General features: G+C 42.0%; 1 protein-coding gene across 7 annotated transcripts in view; it reads left to right on the top strand.

Moving 5' to 3' along the window:
- Positions 1 to 15,214, top strand: part of FAM172A (family with sequence similarity 172 member A) — a 357,166-nt gene extending 341,952 nt beyond the window's left edge. For all 7 annotated transcript variants that reach the window (XM_039545378.1, XM_039545375.1, XM_039545371.1 and 4 more), the window contains one exon: positions 13,168 to 15,214. In XM_039545378.1, coding sequence (XP_039401312.1) covers positions 13,168 to 13,310 — 143 coding nt within the window. In that variant the 3' untranslated portion in view covers positions 13,311 to 15,214. The remainder of the gene's footprint in view (positions 1 to 13,167) is intronic.
- The last annotated feature ends 2,097 nt before the right edge of the window (positions 15,215 to 17,311 follow it).

Raw genomic sequence — 17,311 nt, 5'->3', positions numbered from 1 at the left:
CCTGAACAGACCAGCACCAGCCATCACCATGATGAAGAAAGCAGAGGCCCTGAAAGCAGACCTGGATGCTTCAGTGGAAATGCTGTGAGAAAATATGGGAAGAAGAGTGATTTCTGCTGACTGAGGAGGATATCATCAAAAATCCCCAAAAAAGAGGAGACTCAGCAACTGTGCCAACTATAGAGAATCACACTCCTGTCGGTGCCCAGGAAGGTCTTCAACCGAGTCCTCTTAGAGAGAATGAAGGATGCCGTCGATCCACAGCTACGAGATGAACAGGCAGGTTTCCGCAGAACAGATCATGCACGGGAGAGAGCAACGCCCCGCGCATCATAGTCGAGCAGTCAGGCATCCCAGCAAAGGTGGTCAACCTGATCAAGAATTCAGAGTGATCCATGGAGGGTCACAACAAACAGCCCAGGTGCGAAACCGAGTCAGACAAGGATGCTTGTTGTCACCACTTCTCTTTCTTCGTCATCGATTGGATTATGAAGACATCCACAATGGAATCCAATGGTCATTGTGGACCCAGATTGATGACCTGCAGGTTGGCCTCAACATCCACAAGGACAAGACCAAGATCCTTAGGATCAATTCCATCAGCAACGACCCAGTCACACTGAATGGAAGCCCCTGGAAGAAGTGCAGTCCTTCACCTACCTAGGTAGCATCATCACATCAAAGTAAGGATTGGTAAGGCAAGAGCAGCCTTCTTACAGCTCAAGAACATCTGGAGCTCCAGAGAGCTGTCTTTGGCATAAAAGATCGACTGTTCAACTCCAACGTGAAATCAGTCTTACTGTATGGAGCTGAAACCTGGAGGACAACCAAAACAACCACCAGGAAGATCCAGACCTTCATTAATAGCTGCCTCAGAAGGATTCTCCAGATCCGCTGGCCAGACACCATCAGTAACATCCACCTCTTGGAGAGGACCCATCAACTCCCAGCAGAGGAAGAAATTAGAAGGAGAAGGTGGGGCTGCAGCCAACCAACATCACTAGACAGGCACTGCAGCATGAATGATGATGAATGACAAATGTGAACAGCATATCCAGACTTTCATTATATACCCATTTCCATCTGCTTATACATTTCTGAAAAATTCTTCTTTCTGGATTACATTTTCCATGCTTGCTGTTTTAAGGAAAGAATTATTAAAATCCATTCACTTCCTAGAGTTATGGAAAGGTGAATACATAAATATTTCCCATTTTAGTAAATTTAGAGACAGGGAATTGACGGGGCAGGGGGAGACCCGCGTGGGCCAGGGCCCAATCCAGGCTGGGCCGGGGGAGAGACCCACCTCCAAGTATACCTGGAGCAGGGCACCTGCCGCCTATGAACAGAACATTAAAAACACCTCACAGACTGACCAGGGTGCCTAGTGACTGCACTCAGTGAGTAACCTGCTGTTGATCCTGCCCCCATGTCTGTACCCTGTTCATGGTGACTGTCCTATGCAATTACCAAACCCCTCTCCCCCCTTCACAGAAAGTCTTCAGCAAACAAACATGACAGAAACAGTAATTAACAGCAAACTACTTTTAATACTCGACAACACAGTAAAGGTGAGAACTTTTCAAAATCTAGGGACTGAGAACTTTTGGATAATTTAGCAGTCCACTGTGGTGCAGTGACAGTTTTCATGGCCCTTGGTACCCCTCCTTCTTGTTATTCTGGGAGAGGTGGGTATTGGAGTGTGTGGCGGGGTAGGGCGGTTGCAGACACAGTGCAGGGGGGCTCTGTCCTCCTGCCTGCGGTCCTGCAGAACATCGACAAGGCGCCTGAGCGTGTCCATTTGCTCCCTCAGTAGTCCAAGCAGCGTTTGAGTCGCCTGCTGGTCCTCCTGACGCCATCTGTCCTTCCGTTCGCTGTGTGAGCGCTGCTGCTGTGTGAGGTTCTCCCTCCACTGGCTCTGCTGGTCCGCCTCTGCTCTGGAGCAGCCCATAAGTTCTGCAAACATCTCATCCCGGGTCCTTTTCTTACGACGCCTAATCTGCGCCAGCCTCTGTGAGGGGCATGGTGGAGCAGGTCGGGAAACTGTTGCAGCTGTGTGAGGGGGGAAAAGGGAGTGAATTGCTTACAAAGATGCCTTTTCTTAAAAATGAAACATAGTCTACTCATTGCCTGTGAACCAGACCATGGACGGCACCTATCTCCTGAGCACCCACTCAGGGAAAGTTCGATTTATCTGCATTCGCTTTCATTGCCTGGGATATTGCACTGCAGACCAGACAAGCGGGGCAGGAAAGCTGAATCCGTGGAGCAGCCAGGCATGGTAAGCCAAAGGCTTTTGGCTGCTTAAAAGTCAATGTCCAGCTCTGTCCTCTTGCTTCAGGCAATCCTGAAAGCATAAACTCTGCCCCTGTTCTACCCCCTCGCGGTTTTCCCTTGGAAAAGATCCCTGTATGCTGCCACTCTGTAGCCTCCAGCACGTGGCTCTAAAGTGACGCTTCTTGTTGTTCTAAGGAACAGTGAAGCACTACCAATAGTAATAGTACACAAATCACTCTACTTCCATGCAGGAGTCTGCGCGCGAGATCACCCTGAGGAGGGTGTCACGGAGCGCATGCTGAATGAAAGCCAGCACAAGCTAGGGCCCTATGCTGCGATGCTCGTCAAGGCACTGGTCCTGAGTACCAGCTGAGAGCATGGCACGGAAAAGTGTGCTACCTCGGAGCACCCAATAAGCCAGCTCTCCCCAGGAACCTCCTCCATAGGCTTTTTGACTACCTCCAGGAGAGCTTTGTGGAGATCTCCGTGGAAGATTCCTGTTCCATTCCCCTGCATGTAGACCTTCTGTTCGCCTAGTCTATTTTCCTGTTCCATTAATAATAAAAGTTTATATGTTTAAAGCACTTACCGACTGATCCTTCTCCTGATTCAGGGTCCGTGGTAATGGCTGCGGAGGGTTGGTAGGGGATCTCAGTGAGGGTGATGAAGAGATCCTGGCTGTCGGGGAAATCAGCGTTGTAAGTGCTGTCGACTGCCTCCCCCTCCTCATCTCCTTCCTCATCTTCCCCATCTGCGAACGTCGACGAGGAACTGGCCGTCGACACTATCCCTTCGTCAGAGTCCACGCACACTGGTGGGGCAGTGGTGGCAGACCCACCGAGAATGGCATGCAGTGCCTCGTAGAAGCGGCATGTCTGGGGCTGGGCTCCGGAGCGTCCGTTTGCCGCTTTGATTTTATGGTAGCCTTGTCTCAGCTCCTTGACTTTCATGCGGCACTGCATTGCATCCCGGCTGTATCCTCTGTCTGTCATGGCTTTGGAGACCTTCTCGTAGGTCTTCGCATTCCGTTTGTTGGAGCGCAGCTCCGAAAGCACAGACTCATCGCCCCACACAGCAATCAGATCCAAGACTTCCCGGTCAGTCCATGCTGGGGACCTCTTTCTATTCTGGGATTGCCTGGACTCCTCTGCTGGAGAGCTCTGCATCGTTGCTGGTGCTGCTGAGCTCGCCCCGATGTCCAACCAGGACATGAGATTCAAAGTGCCCAGACCGGAAAAGGAATTCAAATTTTCCCGGGTCATTTCCTGTGTGGCTGGTCAGAGCATCCAAGCTCGGACTGCTGTCCAGAGCGTCAACAGAGTGGTGCAGTGTGGGATAGCTTCCGGAGCTACTAAGTTCAATTTGCATCCACACCTAGCCTAATTCGACATGGCCATGTCGAATTTAGCGCTACTCCCCTCGTCGGGGAGGAGTATAGAATTCGAACTAAAGAGCCCTCTATGTCGAATTAAATGGCTTCCTGGTGTGGACGGGTGCGCGGTTAATTCGAATTAACGCTGCTAAATTCGAATTAAAGTCCTAGTGTAGACCAGGCCTGAGAACTAAGCCCTGAGTTTAACAGAGCTTAAGGCCATCCTGGGCCTTTAGATCATCTAGTCTGACCTCCTGTATATCGCAGTTCATTAAATTTAACTACCCATATACTGAGTCTGGTGAGTTTAGTTAGACCAAAGCATTTCAGTCCTCAGGAGACTAAACTGTTCTGAGCAACACACAGGAAGAGAACAGGAGGGATTAGGTGCCACTAATGCCCAAGTCTTCTGCAATTATTATGTGTGTTTATACCCAGATGATCGTAGCAGGTGATCCATACCCAATGTTACAGAGGAAGGCGAAAAACCCTAAGGTCCCTGCCAATCTGACCTGAACCTTTCCCACCTCAAATCTGGTGTCCTATCTCCAGCTGTGGCCAATCTCTGGTGATTCAGTGGAAGGTGGGAGGAAAAAAATACATCTGGCCTGTTGTATGGTGAAGAGGGAGGAATTTTATTCCCTGATCCCTGCATGTATAAGTGTGGTAGTAACTTAATAAATATTGGAGCCACAAAACTCATGGGAGTGCTAAGTTAGAAACCTAACTAATATCTGTATCAATAGTTTTCATCATAGTAAGATTTCAGTGCAGAATGCTGACACCAGGGGCGGCTTCAGGCACCAGCGCACCAAGCGTGTGCCTGGGGCTGCAAACCGCGGTGGGGCGCCTGCCGGTTGCTGTGAGGGTGGCAGTCAGGCCGCCTCCGGCGGCATGCCTGCGGGAGGTCCGCTGGTCCCGCAACTTCAGCAGCAATTCGACGGTGGGTACGCCGAAGGCGCGGGACCGGCAGACCTCCTGCAGGCAAGCCGCCGAAGGCTGCCTGACTGCTGTGCTTGGGGCAGCAGAATACATAGAGCCGCCCCTGGCTGACACTGCGGTAGATTTCATTCCCATTAAAGTCAGTGGCAAAATTCTCATTGAGTAAGATCAAGCTCCTTTGGAACTGTGATATTAACTGCTCCGCTAAGGGCCAAATCCTGAGATGTAGAGTATCCTTAATTCACTTTGAAGTCAATGGGATCTGAGGGTCAGCAATAGCTCACAGAATCAGACCTTGGGGTAGCATTGTAGTTAATATCTGTGGAGAAACTTCTCAACCTAGAAAGTTTTCTCTGCAGAAATATTTCAGTGCAAAGAGTTTTATATTGAAAACCCTCTGCTCTGGTGCAGCATGGAAAGCCTTTGTCCTGCATATCTTGTAAACTCCACAGGATGGAACCACTGTTCTGCATAATTTGTAAGTACCACAGAAGGAGATTTTTGTCCTGCACAGTTGGCAAACGCTGAAGGAGGACACCTTTGTCCTGCACAGCTGGTAATCACTGCAAGAGCAAATTATGGGGAATCTGTTAGTGAAGCCAGCAGAGCTTGTACATTCTGCAAGCTCAGTAATTTCAACTGAAGGAGTTTGTAAACTCTTCTAGCCAAAGAGCTCTCTTGTTTTCGGACTTTTTTTCCTTGGGAGGGCCGGGGAAGAAAATGGAAATTAAACTACAGTCATAAGTGTATGAACAAATAAACCCTGAGATGACTGATTAATCAATTGCTCACTCATTTTTGTATGTACATTTTTGTAAACATGGAACAAAGCTCATTTTGTTATTTCCTGTTTTTATTTGTATACTACCTAGCTTCCTTCTTATTATTTCTCAGTCCTTACTAGTGTTTCCTTTACCTGCAATTTAATGTATCATCTGCATAATTAATTTAATTAATTAATATGCAGTTTGTTCATTCTTCCAGATCATTAATAATCATGTTTAAAAGAAACTAACCTATTACCAATCCTTTGACACCTCCCCCAACCCACTGCTTTGATATTTATCATTACTCATTGTTCATAGTGCTTTATCCAGTTTTCAAGCTAAGTGACATTGCTCATTTTCAAGACAGTTTGAATTAGTTTAACAAGTACATTTTCATAAGACAATGAACCAAATGCTTTACTTCAGTCTAGATATAGTGGGCCTGATTCGCCGTTATGCTACTCCAGGTTTAAGCCAGTGTAACTCCAAAGTAATACCGTCTAGAATCAAGGGCAATGTATAAATCTATATCTATTGCAGTCTAGATATAATGCCTATTTCTATGTCTGTATCGCTATCACTATCAATCTCTAGCTAGTGATAGCTGTACAACAATCTAAAAATAGAGATAATGGTAACCACAGACCACTAGAGTGCTGAAAGCTATAATCCATTGTGTGTCTCTTCACCAGGTTGCAGGTCAGGTAGAAATGGCACACAGCGAGACCTATAGAAAAAGGCACCATAACAGATAGTCCCATCATCTACTAATTTTTGTGATTCAATCAAGAAAAGTGATTGATTTTGAGATATTTATTGCTAAAAATCTATACTTATTTAATCTTAATGTTCCTGTTACCAAAAGGTGCTTGCAGATTTTTTATTTTAATATTGTTCTATTATTTTATTAAGATTTGAAGTTAAATTTATCAGATGGTAATTTCTCTTTATTCTTTTTTTAAAGAAAATTAGCACCACGTTTGCTTTTTTCCTCCCAGTCCTCTGATACCTACCTGCTTCTGCATGAGTTTTCAGAAATAATTGCCAGTAGTTCAGCAAGTTCATTAGCTGATTCCCTTAAGACCCTGAGATCTATGTCATCCAGACCTGATGATTTGTATATTCAGGTTTTCCAAGTATTCCCTTTCCAGCTTTTTTTTTAACCAACAGCTTTATTGACAAGGTCTTTATTACTTCTAATTGTCAATACCTCTTTTCTTTATTGTTCCTGATATACTGATTTTAAAAGCAGTTCACCATCTTAACCATATAGAATAATTTGTTTATTTAATCTCATTTAATAACATCTATTTTCTCCCTAGTATTCCTTTTCCTCCTGATATACGGTACTTGTTAAATATATAAATATAGGTCTTCCTGTTCTCCTTTATCCCTTTGGCTAACAGTAAATCATTCTTGTCTTTATTGCCCTTATCTTTTCACTCCAATCCTTAGCTGACTGTCCATATTTTTATTAGGATACTTGCCTGATACCCCTTTTCCAAGATAGATTCTTTTTTACCCTCCATTCTTTGAGCAGCGGCATATTATTGCCTAGGCTGACAAGGCCTAGGCCTAGGGCGGCAAATTTGCAGGGGCAGCAAATTTATAATAGCAGCATTTTTGTAATCATGGCATCAGTGATGCCGCAATTCTACCAATCATAGCGCATATTGAAACCACCAATGACGGCGCAACGCCATTTAGTAAACATACTCGCGAGAATCCTAAACATTAATAATATGACCGTAAGGAAGAAATTAAGCAGTTCTCAGTTCAAAAAAAATACTATACAAAAGAAAGAAAGGGAAAATGAAATGATAGCAAAAATGCACAAAATAGATTCCTTTGTTGTATCAGTTAGTGCCGACAGTGAGACAGAAAAAATAGTTGAAAGTAGTAGTGAAATAAAAAGTGAAAATATTGGTGTTGATATTGAAAATATTGATGTTTAATAAGTTCATATGGGGCTGGAGTCAGCAATTATTTCAGGGCCTAGGGGCGGCAAAATCATTAATCCGCCACTGTCTTTGAGCAGTCCCTCATAAAGTCACATTGGCTGCTTCTGTTGGCATATTATAGAATGATTTAACTGTGTTCTACACTCATGGATTTTCATGTGTCTTCCCATTACAGCTTGCTCCTTAGATTTTACAGGTCCCCAAGCAATTTATTTCTTGAAGCCTTTATACCGCTGTATTCTATCAACCCATTGCTTAATATAGTATGTTGATTCAAATAGCTTTTAATGGCTTGAATATTTCCTATTATGTCACGTTCCCAAACAATTCTTTCTATTGGTAAGAAGTAGATTCACAATGGTTTCTCATGTAGCTTATCTAGATTGATCTAGTAGCTAAGAATATGATTGAGATCTAGGAGACCTAGATTTTATTTCTGATTTTGCCCTGACTTGCAGAAGGGATAAAAACCTCATGTCTCTGGGTTTAAACCAATCTCTAACAATGAGGTATTAGCATCTTCAGGGAGCACATTGTCCCACATCTGCCTGCTAGGGGTTCTTGCATATTCCTTGGAGGCATCTAGTGACAGAATACTGGACTAGATGGCCCATGGGTCTGGTCCAGCATGGCAATTCCTGTGTTCCTAGGACCTTGGATAAGTCAGTTATTGTATCTATGCCTCAGTTAACCATCTGAACATAGGTATAATAATAATCTTTGTAAAGTACTTTAAAATCTTCACATAAAAGATGCTATATAATTGCAAAAATGTGTTATAAAGTAGTTAAGTATGATTATTCTCTGTGTTCTTGATCATGGAGTAACAGAGATATTTCTTTGGTGATCAGTGTTTAGTTGTATTTTTTTAGAGTGGTAGCCGTGTTAGTCTATATCAGCAAAAACAGCGAGGAGTCCCTGTGGCACCTTAGAGACTCACAAATGTATTTGGGCATAAGCTTTCATGGGCTAGAATCCACTTCAGATGGTTGTCAGGTGATGATGTGGGTTCTAGCCCACAAAAGCTTATGCTCAAATACATTTGTTAGTCTCTAAGGTGCCACAAGGACTCCTCATTGTTTCAGTTGTATTTTGTTACTCAACAGATGTCTCAGTACGGTTTTTTTTGTGTTTTTTAAATGAGTGCAGGATCCTGTGCGTCTGGGCTCCTCTGTAGTTGGTCCCTTAACTTGTCATGTTCATTCTTTATTCCTGAAGCCGTACAGAAGATGTCCACTTTCATCTTTATTTTATGTTACTTGTATTTTTGCCCAAAGTACTTTGTTGATACTCTTTTCATTTATATTGGTTAGAGCTGAGTGAATTTGGAAATTCCATCCTGTGAGACATTCTGACATTTCAACACGATTTTATCTCAAATCAAGATGATAAATTATCATTTCAATTTTTTTCCCAGAATGGAAATTCTGAACAATTTTAATTTGGAATTGTCTAAATGTTTTGTTTTTACATTTTTTATCACAGTGAAATATTTTTACTTTTCCAAAATTGAAATGTTTCTGAATGGATCTGAAATTATTTGTTTTGAGTCAGATATTAAACTGCATTTTCCCACAATGGCACATTGCCTTATAGGAGTTATAGCTCAGGAGCCTTTTGACTCTATTCTTTCTTTATGGGCCAGGCTCCCTGCCCAAACTACATTTCACACAATGCACCAAATCATGTGACTCCCATGTTACCCAGCACAACATGATCAGAGGAAAGTCCACATTGCTTTAGGGGAGCTAGCAGTCCTCTAGGAAGCCGGACCTACAGGAGAGAATGGAGGGGCCGAACTCCAACTCTCATAGGGCAATATGCCACAAAGGATATACAGTTTAATGTTTTGTTGAACTGATTTGAAACAAAACATTTCAGGTCCATTCAAAAAATGAAATATTCTGATTTGGGTCAAACCAACCCAAAATTAAATACGAGGGAAATAAATATTTTCAGCCAAATCAAAATGTTCCTTTGGAAAATGTTAATTTTGTGAAACCCTCATTTTCTGTCAGAAACTCATTCTAATGGAAAATCCTCAACCAGCTCTACTATTGGTTTTGCAAATATTTATGACATATAATGCTAACTCTTCTATTCTTCCCTTTCTGTCTTCCTTGTATAGATCATACTCTTCAGTGTTACTATTCTATTTGGAGAACCATGCCACCAAATCTATTATGCCTACTAGGGCATGCTGTCATTTAGTATAACTTCTAGCTCATGTTGCTTATGTCCAGTATCCCTTGCAATTTTCTAGATTTTTTGCGTAAATAATAAATGTACTACCTTTATAGTGTTTAAGTTTATAGGACACATTTTGCTCTCTCTTCAATGGGAGCTGAAGGTGCATATTTGAGGGCAAATGTTGACCTTTAAAGGGCCATGAAGGGCAGCGTAGAGAGTTGACAAGGTAACAAGGCTGAGTTTTTGTTTTTGTCTTTTCTGTATTACTCAAGCAAAGAGTCATCATAATCCTAGAAATTAAACAGCCACGGTAGAGATTTTATCACCAGAGAAATTGTTCATCCGTCAGTAAGATTGTTGCTAGGAAAGGGAAAATAAAGAGAGGGAGTTAAAATTGCTTTAAACCATTGAGTCATCAGGCCCTCTAGGTTCAAAGCCTGAATTGTTTTTGGAGAGGGGTGGGGTAAAAGAGTTGCTGTAGGAAAGCTTAAACTGATCAGTGTCTCAATAACATTGGTGTGTGATCTCTGAGGAAATGAGCAGGGTGCATGGGGAAAGGAGAGATGGAGGAAAGGAGGGGAAGACAATTAAAACAAAGTTTCTTGGACATCGTTTTTGTCATTCTTTGTTTCTGAAGAAGCTCTTTCACAAAGAAGAAATATAAATGATAAAGAATAAAACAGTGTTATGTTCTCTGCATCCAATTTAATCTAAATCTAGGCCAACAGAAATGAATATGGGTATGTGTAGAGAGATAGAAGTCTGGAGTGGCAGTGTACTGTGTGTATGCCTTTTGGGGTGTGGTAGTTGAGCTGTGTGTGTAGGAACCAAGAGTGAAGATGTGGTGGCTGTCTGCCCATAGAGACTCAATGTGATGTTAAATGTGTGCACAGACAAGGAATCTTAGGTGGTAGAAGTGGCTGTATGGGGAATATTGCCTATGCAAGAGTGGTTAAGGAATACCTGGTGGTGAGGTTTCTGTAAATGGTGGCTTGTGGAGAGATACTGTTCTTGTATAAGGAGTGTCTATATTTGTGTGTAGTTGCAACATGTCTTTATGTAAACAGGTCTCTATAGGGGTTAACATCTTTGTGTAAGGGGTGTGTGGTGTCAGTGGATTGTTTCCCTATAAGGGTGCCTTTCTGGTGGAAAGATATGTGGAGGATTGTGGATTGTCTTTTTGTGAAGGAGGAGCTATATCTTTATGTGGTGGTGAGGTGTCTATTTGTGATAATGAGGTGTTCCTGTATAGAGGTGGGGAGTCTGTGTAAAGTGTAATTTTGTGGTGGTTGTCTGTGTAGGTTCAGGGGTAGTCAATTATTTTTTGTCAAGGTCCAAATTTCTTGATCAAGGTATACTCAAGGTCCGGACTCCAGAGGAACATTTTTTCACACTGCAATAACAATAATGCTAATAATAAGTAAATAAAAAGATTTCATGGTCCGTTCAAAAGTATCTGGTTGTCCGGATTTGGCCCGCGGTCCACCTGTTGACAACTACTGTTGTAGGGTGCAATAGATTTGTCTGTGATGAGCATGATGTCTGTAGATGTGATGGCTTGTCTCCAGGTAAAGGGTGTCTGTGAAGGAATACCTGCATTTGGTTCTGGGTTTTTTTTTTTTTGTTTTGTTTTTTTGTTTAAAAGGTGTGTGTGGAGAAATTTCTGTGAGATGTGCTGGATGGTCTGTGTAATGGATATCTGTGTTTGTGTATATGTATGTGATGTGGATTGTCTTTTCTAAAAGGTGTTAGTGGAGGAGTGGTGTGTGTATTAGCTGATTGCCTTTTTGTGAAAGGTGTTTATGGGGTGGGGAGATATCCATGTGTCTCGTGGATTGTCTCAGTAAAAGGTTTCTGTGGGTGGACATGAGTAGTGAATTGTTTTTGAAAAGTGCATCAGCATTGGGGGATATATGTGTTATGGTGAGGGAGGTGTGTGTGCAAAGTGTCTCTGAAGGGGGCTATCTCTGTGGGAGTGGTGGTGTCTGTGAAAGGAATATAGGTGTGGTGGTGGATTGTCATTGTGTAAACAGTGTCTGTAGGGGGATAGCTGTGTGGGGTGTCTTTGTTAGCAATGCCTTCCCTTGTCTCTGCGTGTTGCTGCGGGGACTCAGGGTAAGTTGTCAGTAGCAGCTCTTTTAGGGGCCACTGCCGTCACAAAGTCACCCACCCACCCCACACTATAGATCTCTCCTCTGGGTAGGCCACGGCCATCATGTCCTTTATTGTTGTAACTCCCAGATTGTGATACTGTCACAAAACTGTTGCTAGGCAACAAATGTGGTTACCAGGTCTCAGCGAATAGCTGAAGGGGAAAGCGAAGTGTTGCACCATTGTAGAGTAACCATAGCAATGACCTACTATTACAGACTAAAGAATTATCATTAACAATGTTAAAGTATCAAACGGAGGCCCAGGATCCAGAGACTTCCAGGCAGCATCTCTGCATAATTGGGTTATCTAGGAAGAGATCCCAACTCTTTCAGAGCACTTGGCTCCTTATCTGTATGAGAGGGTGGGGTTTTAGTAGTATTATTGTTGTTGTTTGTTTTTATTTATAGAAACAAATGTGCCGTGCAGTTAAGGGCCCACGGGTAACAGTAAAAACACATGCGCGTAAGACAGTTTACACAAATGCATGTTTACGCTGGGGAAGGAACCGCAGGAAAGGTTCACTTTTCTGCTGGATACAGTGTACGGGCTTACTGGTAACAGGGCTGGTTAAAGTGACCATTATTTGTTGTTTAAAGCCATCTATTCTGACTGCCCCTGTTTCAATCAGTGCCAAAGGGGAACCGGGATTCAGTTACAGAAGCGGTTACTCATGTCCTAAAAACTAAATTCCGTTGTCTTAAAGTTGGGCCAGACACTTAGCTCCTTTCATGAAATTGACCTTGGAAATGCAAGTGCCAGTTTAGCAGTGGGATTCGGATTTTTACCCAGGACTCTTTCGGAGCCTGTGAACCCTGAAGGAGCTGGAATGAAATAAAGTGATCGCTGTTAGCTCCCGATGGACTTCGTAGTTCTCCCCATTTTGTATGGAGTTCCTGCGAATGTCTTGTGATGATAGGCTCCCCTGTCAATAGAAGCCACCGCACGCGTTATTTCTGTTGGGGGGGGGGGGGGGCTCTGGGACAAACCAGGAGTGTGTTTTACCGTATGAACTTATTGGCTTGTTGAGGTTACTTGGCAAAATGCATGGCTAGTCGGTAGCGCGCTGTGGAATGAAAGGACTTGAAATGTGTTTTAGTGACTCCATTCTGGGACGGTACTTGACAAGGCTTCGCTTGCCAGAGTTTGTGCGGGGAAAAGTAATAAGCACACGCCCTTTTCGGTCTTGTTTTTAGTGCAAGGCTCTGCTCTTTTCCTATCATGTAGTCCACGTATATAACTAAAACCCTGCACACTACTCAACACGAGAATACACCTGTGAGTGTTGTGATCAGAAGGGGTGGGGGTCTTTAATGACACCAATTTGTTCAAGTCCCTCTCGTAAGACTGAAACATGGAGCTTTTGAGAGGGACCAGCAAATAGCACTCGACGTTTATTTTGTGTTGTGTGTTATGCTGAACAATGACTTGAACTTGCAGCAACAAAACGACCCCAAACCAAATCAAACTGTGATTTATTTATTTTTATTTTTATTGTATTTTGCAGGGACCGAGCGTCATGAGCTAACTTCCTGGAAGAGTTTTCCGTCTATTTTCAAATTCTTCAGTGAAGCATCCGAGGCAAAGAACAGTTCAGTCAAACTAGCCCCAACACGACGCTCCAACAGAATCAAATACGAAGAGCTTTAAGAGGAGAAAAACATCTATTCGCTGCTTGTTTTCTGCAAGCAGGCTCCCAGCCCCTCATTAGATTGTTTTCTTCCTAGAGCACAGGGTCGTGATGTATACATCTAAAGAGCGTTTTGCATTATTTCTAGATGAGTGCAACTGTCAAAGCAATATGGGTTCACTGGTTGTGCTTCCTGTGGGCTGTAGCTTGGGTTTCGTGCTGCCCATCAGTGCGCAGATTAAGGCTGACAGCAGTACTGCACAGTGCAGCATGGTGCAGCTCTAATTGCCCTGACATAGCCCTGCACCGAGCTGATGCCAGAGTTTAACAGCTTCTTCGTGGTCCTATCGCCTACAGGATTTTGCTGCTTCCTTCCAGGGTTCACTTTTCTTTCTTGCTTGCTTGCTTTCTCTGACAGGAGCAAACTTTAGGTTTTATGCATTTTTAACGGAATTGCTTTTCAATAATTGGTCCAGGTAGATTCCTCCTCCCTACTCTTCTTCAGCCTTTAAAATGCTCAGACATCTTTCTAACAATGGAATATTTTTGTTTGTGCTTTTTAGGGGGGTTATTTAAGCCATAATGACTCAATTTAAATTTAAAAAATAGCACGAAGACGATGGTGTAGTATTTGGATTTATAAATATGAATCGTTCCCTGTAGCTCTAACCAGATATTTTTTTCTTTTGAGACCAGAGGAGAGACTGTGCATAAAATAGCTCCTAAGAAATAATAAATTAATGAATAGGTATTTCTATGGAGGATCGTCTCTGAATTTAAAATAAGGTTTCTAATAAATCTGTACACTACAGAAGGAAAGGACTAAATTTAAACCAGAATGAACCGATGCTATTTATGCTGAAATCTTTTGCTTCGTGATTTTAGGATTCCCGTTTTTACAGAGTTTGTATCTCTGAATAATTTTAAATCACGAGCTGTGATACGTTTTAGTGAAAAATGTAACATAGATTAAATACCTGTATTTAAAATTTACTTTTAGAACTTGGTTGATACGTTTATTTTTTATTCTAATAGAATGTCTATTTTCAGACAAAGCAAAATATAAATTACTCTTTTTAAAGAGGGACATAATTTTGAATAGTAAAAAAAATGAATATTTACAATCAATAGTCTTTTCTTCTCTGGGACCAAATGAGATGAACTCTTCACACTTTCCATGTTCTGCAGATAAGGGGTCCAAGAACTTTGGTCCAAATTTATGGGAAAGTCTCTTCGTATAAAGATTTTTTCCTTCTTTGGCATTATTTGTAGAACTCCACTTGCTTTTGAAAGTTCTACCTTAAAATGCCAGTTGCTTTGTACTTTACCAATTCAGCAACCGTCTGGACCACACTGTGAATTATGATAGCATAAATAAATAAAAAGTCATGAATTACAGATTTTGCTGATTTTTTAATTCAAAGATGCTTACATTGTCATATTCGGAATTGTTAATAACTGTAATGCCTCATCATCCTGTAATTAGTTTTTGATTCAACACAAGCCTAGATTCCATATTTCTTTCAAAGTGTTTGCAAAAATAATGTTCCTGCCTTATACACCTGGTAAAATACACAGCCAGTTTCACCGAATTTAAACGCTCAGAAAAATCATTGAAATTGCAGACCTCGGAGAGAAGTGTTTTTAGTAATAGTAGCTGATGTCAGCAACTTTTAACTGCTAATGTCTGATAAGCAACAATACGTGCCTGATACCGTGTCTGGCATGCAAGTACACTAATTAGTTCGTATAGTTTGATGAAGCTAAATTAAAGTGATCTTTTCTTCAGTGGTCATGTCTGCATCGCCTCTGATGTTATTAGAGCAGAGGCAAAGAAGACAAAAAATCAAAACGGTATTTCATCCAACTGCTGTGTTACTTCAAACCAGTCACATCGTCGGCAGCCACCACATGGGTTTGTGATATTGACCCCTTTTTAATGTAATTTTTCCCATTTCGGAGTTGAATGGAGGAATTTAGTACGGAAGGGGTGAGCGTAGGGGGCTATTGTTGTTAATACGATGTTTTAAAGTGTTTAATGTGAATTTCAATGTATTTTGTCTGGGGTAAACGTACCAGTAACCGAATCATGTCACTTCAGTGTAAGGAGAGATTCTTCCGGATCTTTCCATTTTATTTGCTAACGTCTTTTCTTTGGTTTCATAAAGTGTGTGCAGTGCTTAGTGTTGGAAGGTCACAATTAGCCAGCTGTAATACTCCATGTATATACACCAGGCATTTAGCTAACCTGTGGTGTTTTTCAGTTCGCACATTACTTCTTTCAGCAACCTGCGCTTGTAACAAGAGGAAATCACTGTAAAATTGCCTGCTATAATCTGCAGTCTTCTCTCCATTATAGCTTCACTCCCTTTTGTAAATGTCCCTTACACATGGAGGTCACTGTGTTTCCTGAGTTAGACTTTCGCAAGCAAGACACGAGGGGTTTTGCGAGCTGTGGAGCTTCCCAAAGCAAAATCCACGTCTGCCACTGAGCAGCTTCCAGTGTAATCATACTTCTCAACTTAACCTGTTGATTATGGGTTTGCTGTATAGACGTAATAATATGGTTCACCTCATTTCTCCCCAAGTAACTTCATGCTGTCGGTGCTGGCCACCTGCCTGGGCTGGCCTGTCACCCATTTACGCCGTTTGTACCCTTCCCTGGTTTGTTTCCACTCTGATCAGTGTATCATGTGAATAAGGTTTTAACTCGTTGATTTGCATTTCATATGTGTAGTTCTGTGCTTAAATGCAGAGAGGGGGGGAGGGAAGGGGTGTTTGAAAAAAGCTCTCAAACAAATCCTGCAACCGTCAAACTCTTACCACTGGGAATGCATGAGGGGGTTTTCCAAGGTGCCAAATATCACAACATTAATCTATTTTTTTATTTTAATGGAAATTAAGTGCAAAAAAATTCTGCTGTAATAAATACCCCTTTAAAAGTGTCTTTCTCGTGCTCTACTTGACTTGCGTTTTTGCTTATGTAAAGAACTGCAGGGAGTTCTTATGAATTGTATATTTCTGTTTACACTTTAAAAATAATAAAGAAATCTTTTCTCTTCTAATGTGCAGTTGTTTCCTCATAAACGTTTTGCTCTTCCAAGCAGCTTGTAGATGTTAATAAAAACGTGAACCAATACTGAATGGCGCAATAACATATCAATAGTTTAAATCTTGCTGGTGGTTGTCTGACTCTGTTGAAACGGTAATAGCCTAATGTCAACTTATCATGACAGCCCTTTAGTCTTTGTTGACTTCACATTACCTACATCTATATGTCTGAGATGATTAAGCATAAGACAAAATCCTCTCCTAGATATTTTGAAATTGAAAGTGGATGCTCGGTTGTTCTGATATAGAAATGTAATGTACAAATTTAGCAACTCCCTCTTCCTAAAAGTGGGAAAGGAAAATCTCCTTCACTTCTTGCTTTGTTTGGTTCTCTTCTTACCGTAAAGGACATTTGGGATTAAGGGACTAGACATCAGAGACAAAAAAGTGATGTATTATTAGTGTACCAAAACTATCCAGAGACTGGAGTCAACGGAGATCATTGGAGAGCGGAAGTGCCATCCTGCTTCCGTAGTTACAAGGGGAAGACCACTAGTTGGGTTCTTCCTATTTCCGCTTGTTTATTAGGAAACAAACACATTTCGCCCGGGTTTGCCAAATGGAGAGACTCGAGTTAATGATAGATGGTTATTACAGTGACTTCGATGGTTTATCAACCCTTTGCCACACACTTGGGCTTTGCAGTAATTTAAGCTGTCGGTACCCAAACGTATCTAGTTAAAGTTTCTTATCTAGGTAGGCGGGACCTGTTTTACCACCAAAATGTGTATCAGATCGAGAATCCAGGAAGGTCTCTCTCTCCATTTAAATATGGATTTTTTTCCCTTGCTTGTTCCAGAGTGACTAACTAGGAGCCTCTTGAATTGTTTCTCTTCCTTTTAACTAATAGTCCATTAATCTCAATGCGATAAAATAAAATAAAAATCAGTTTGAGCCTGGGAAAAAGTTG

This window comes from Mauremys reevesii, linkage group 6 (genome assembly GCF_016161935.1).
Source record: "Mauremys reevesii isolate NIE-2019 linkage group 6, ASM1616193v1, whole genome shotgun sequence".
Taxonomy (NCBI): Eukaryota; Metazoa; Chordata; order Testudines; family Geoemydidae; genus Mauremys; species Mauremys reevesii.
Note: the sequence above shows the minus strand (reverse complement) of the source record. Positions and strands in the feature narration are given on the sequence as shown.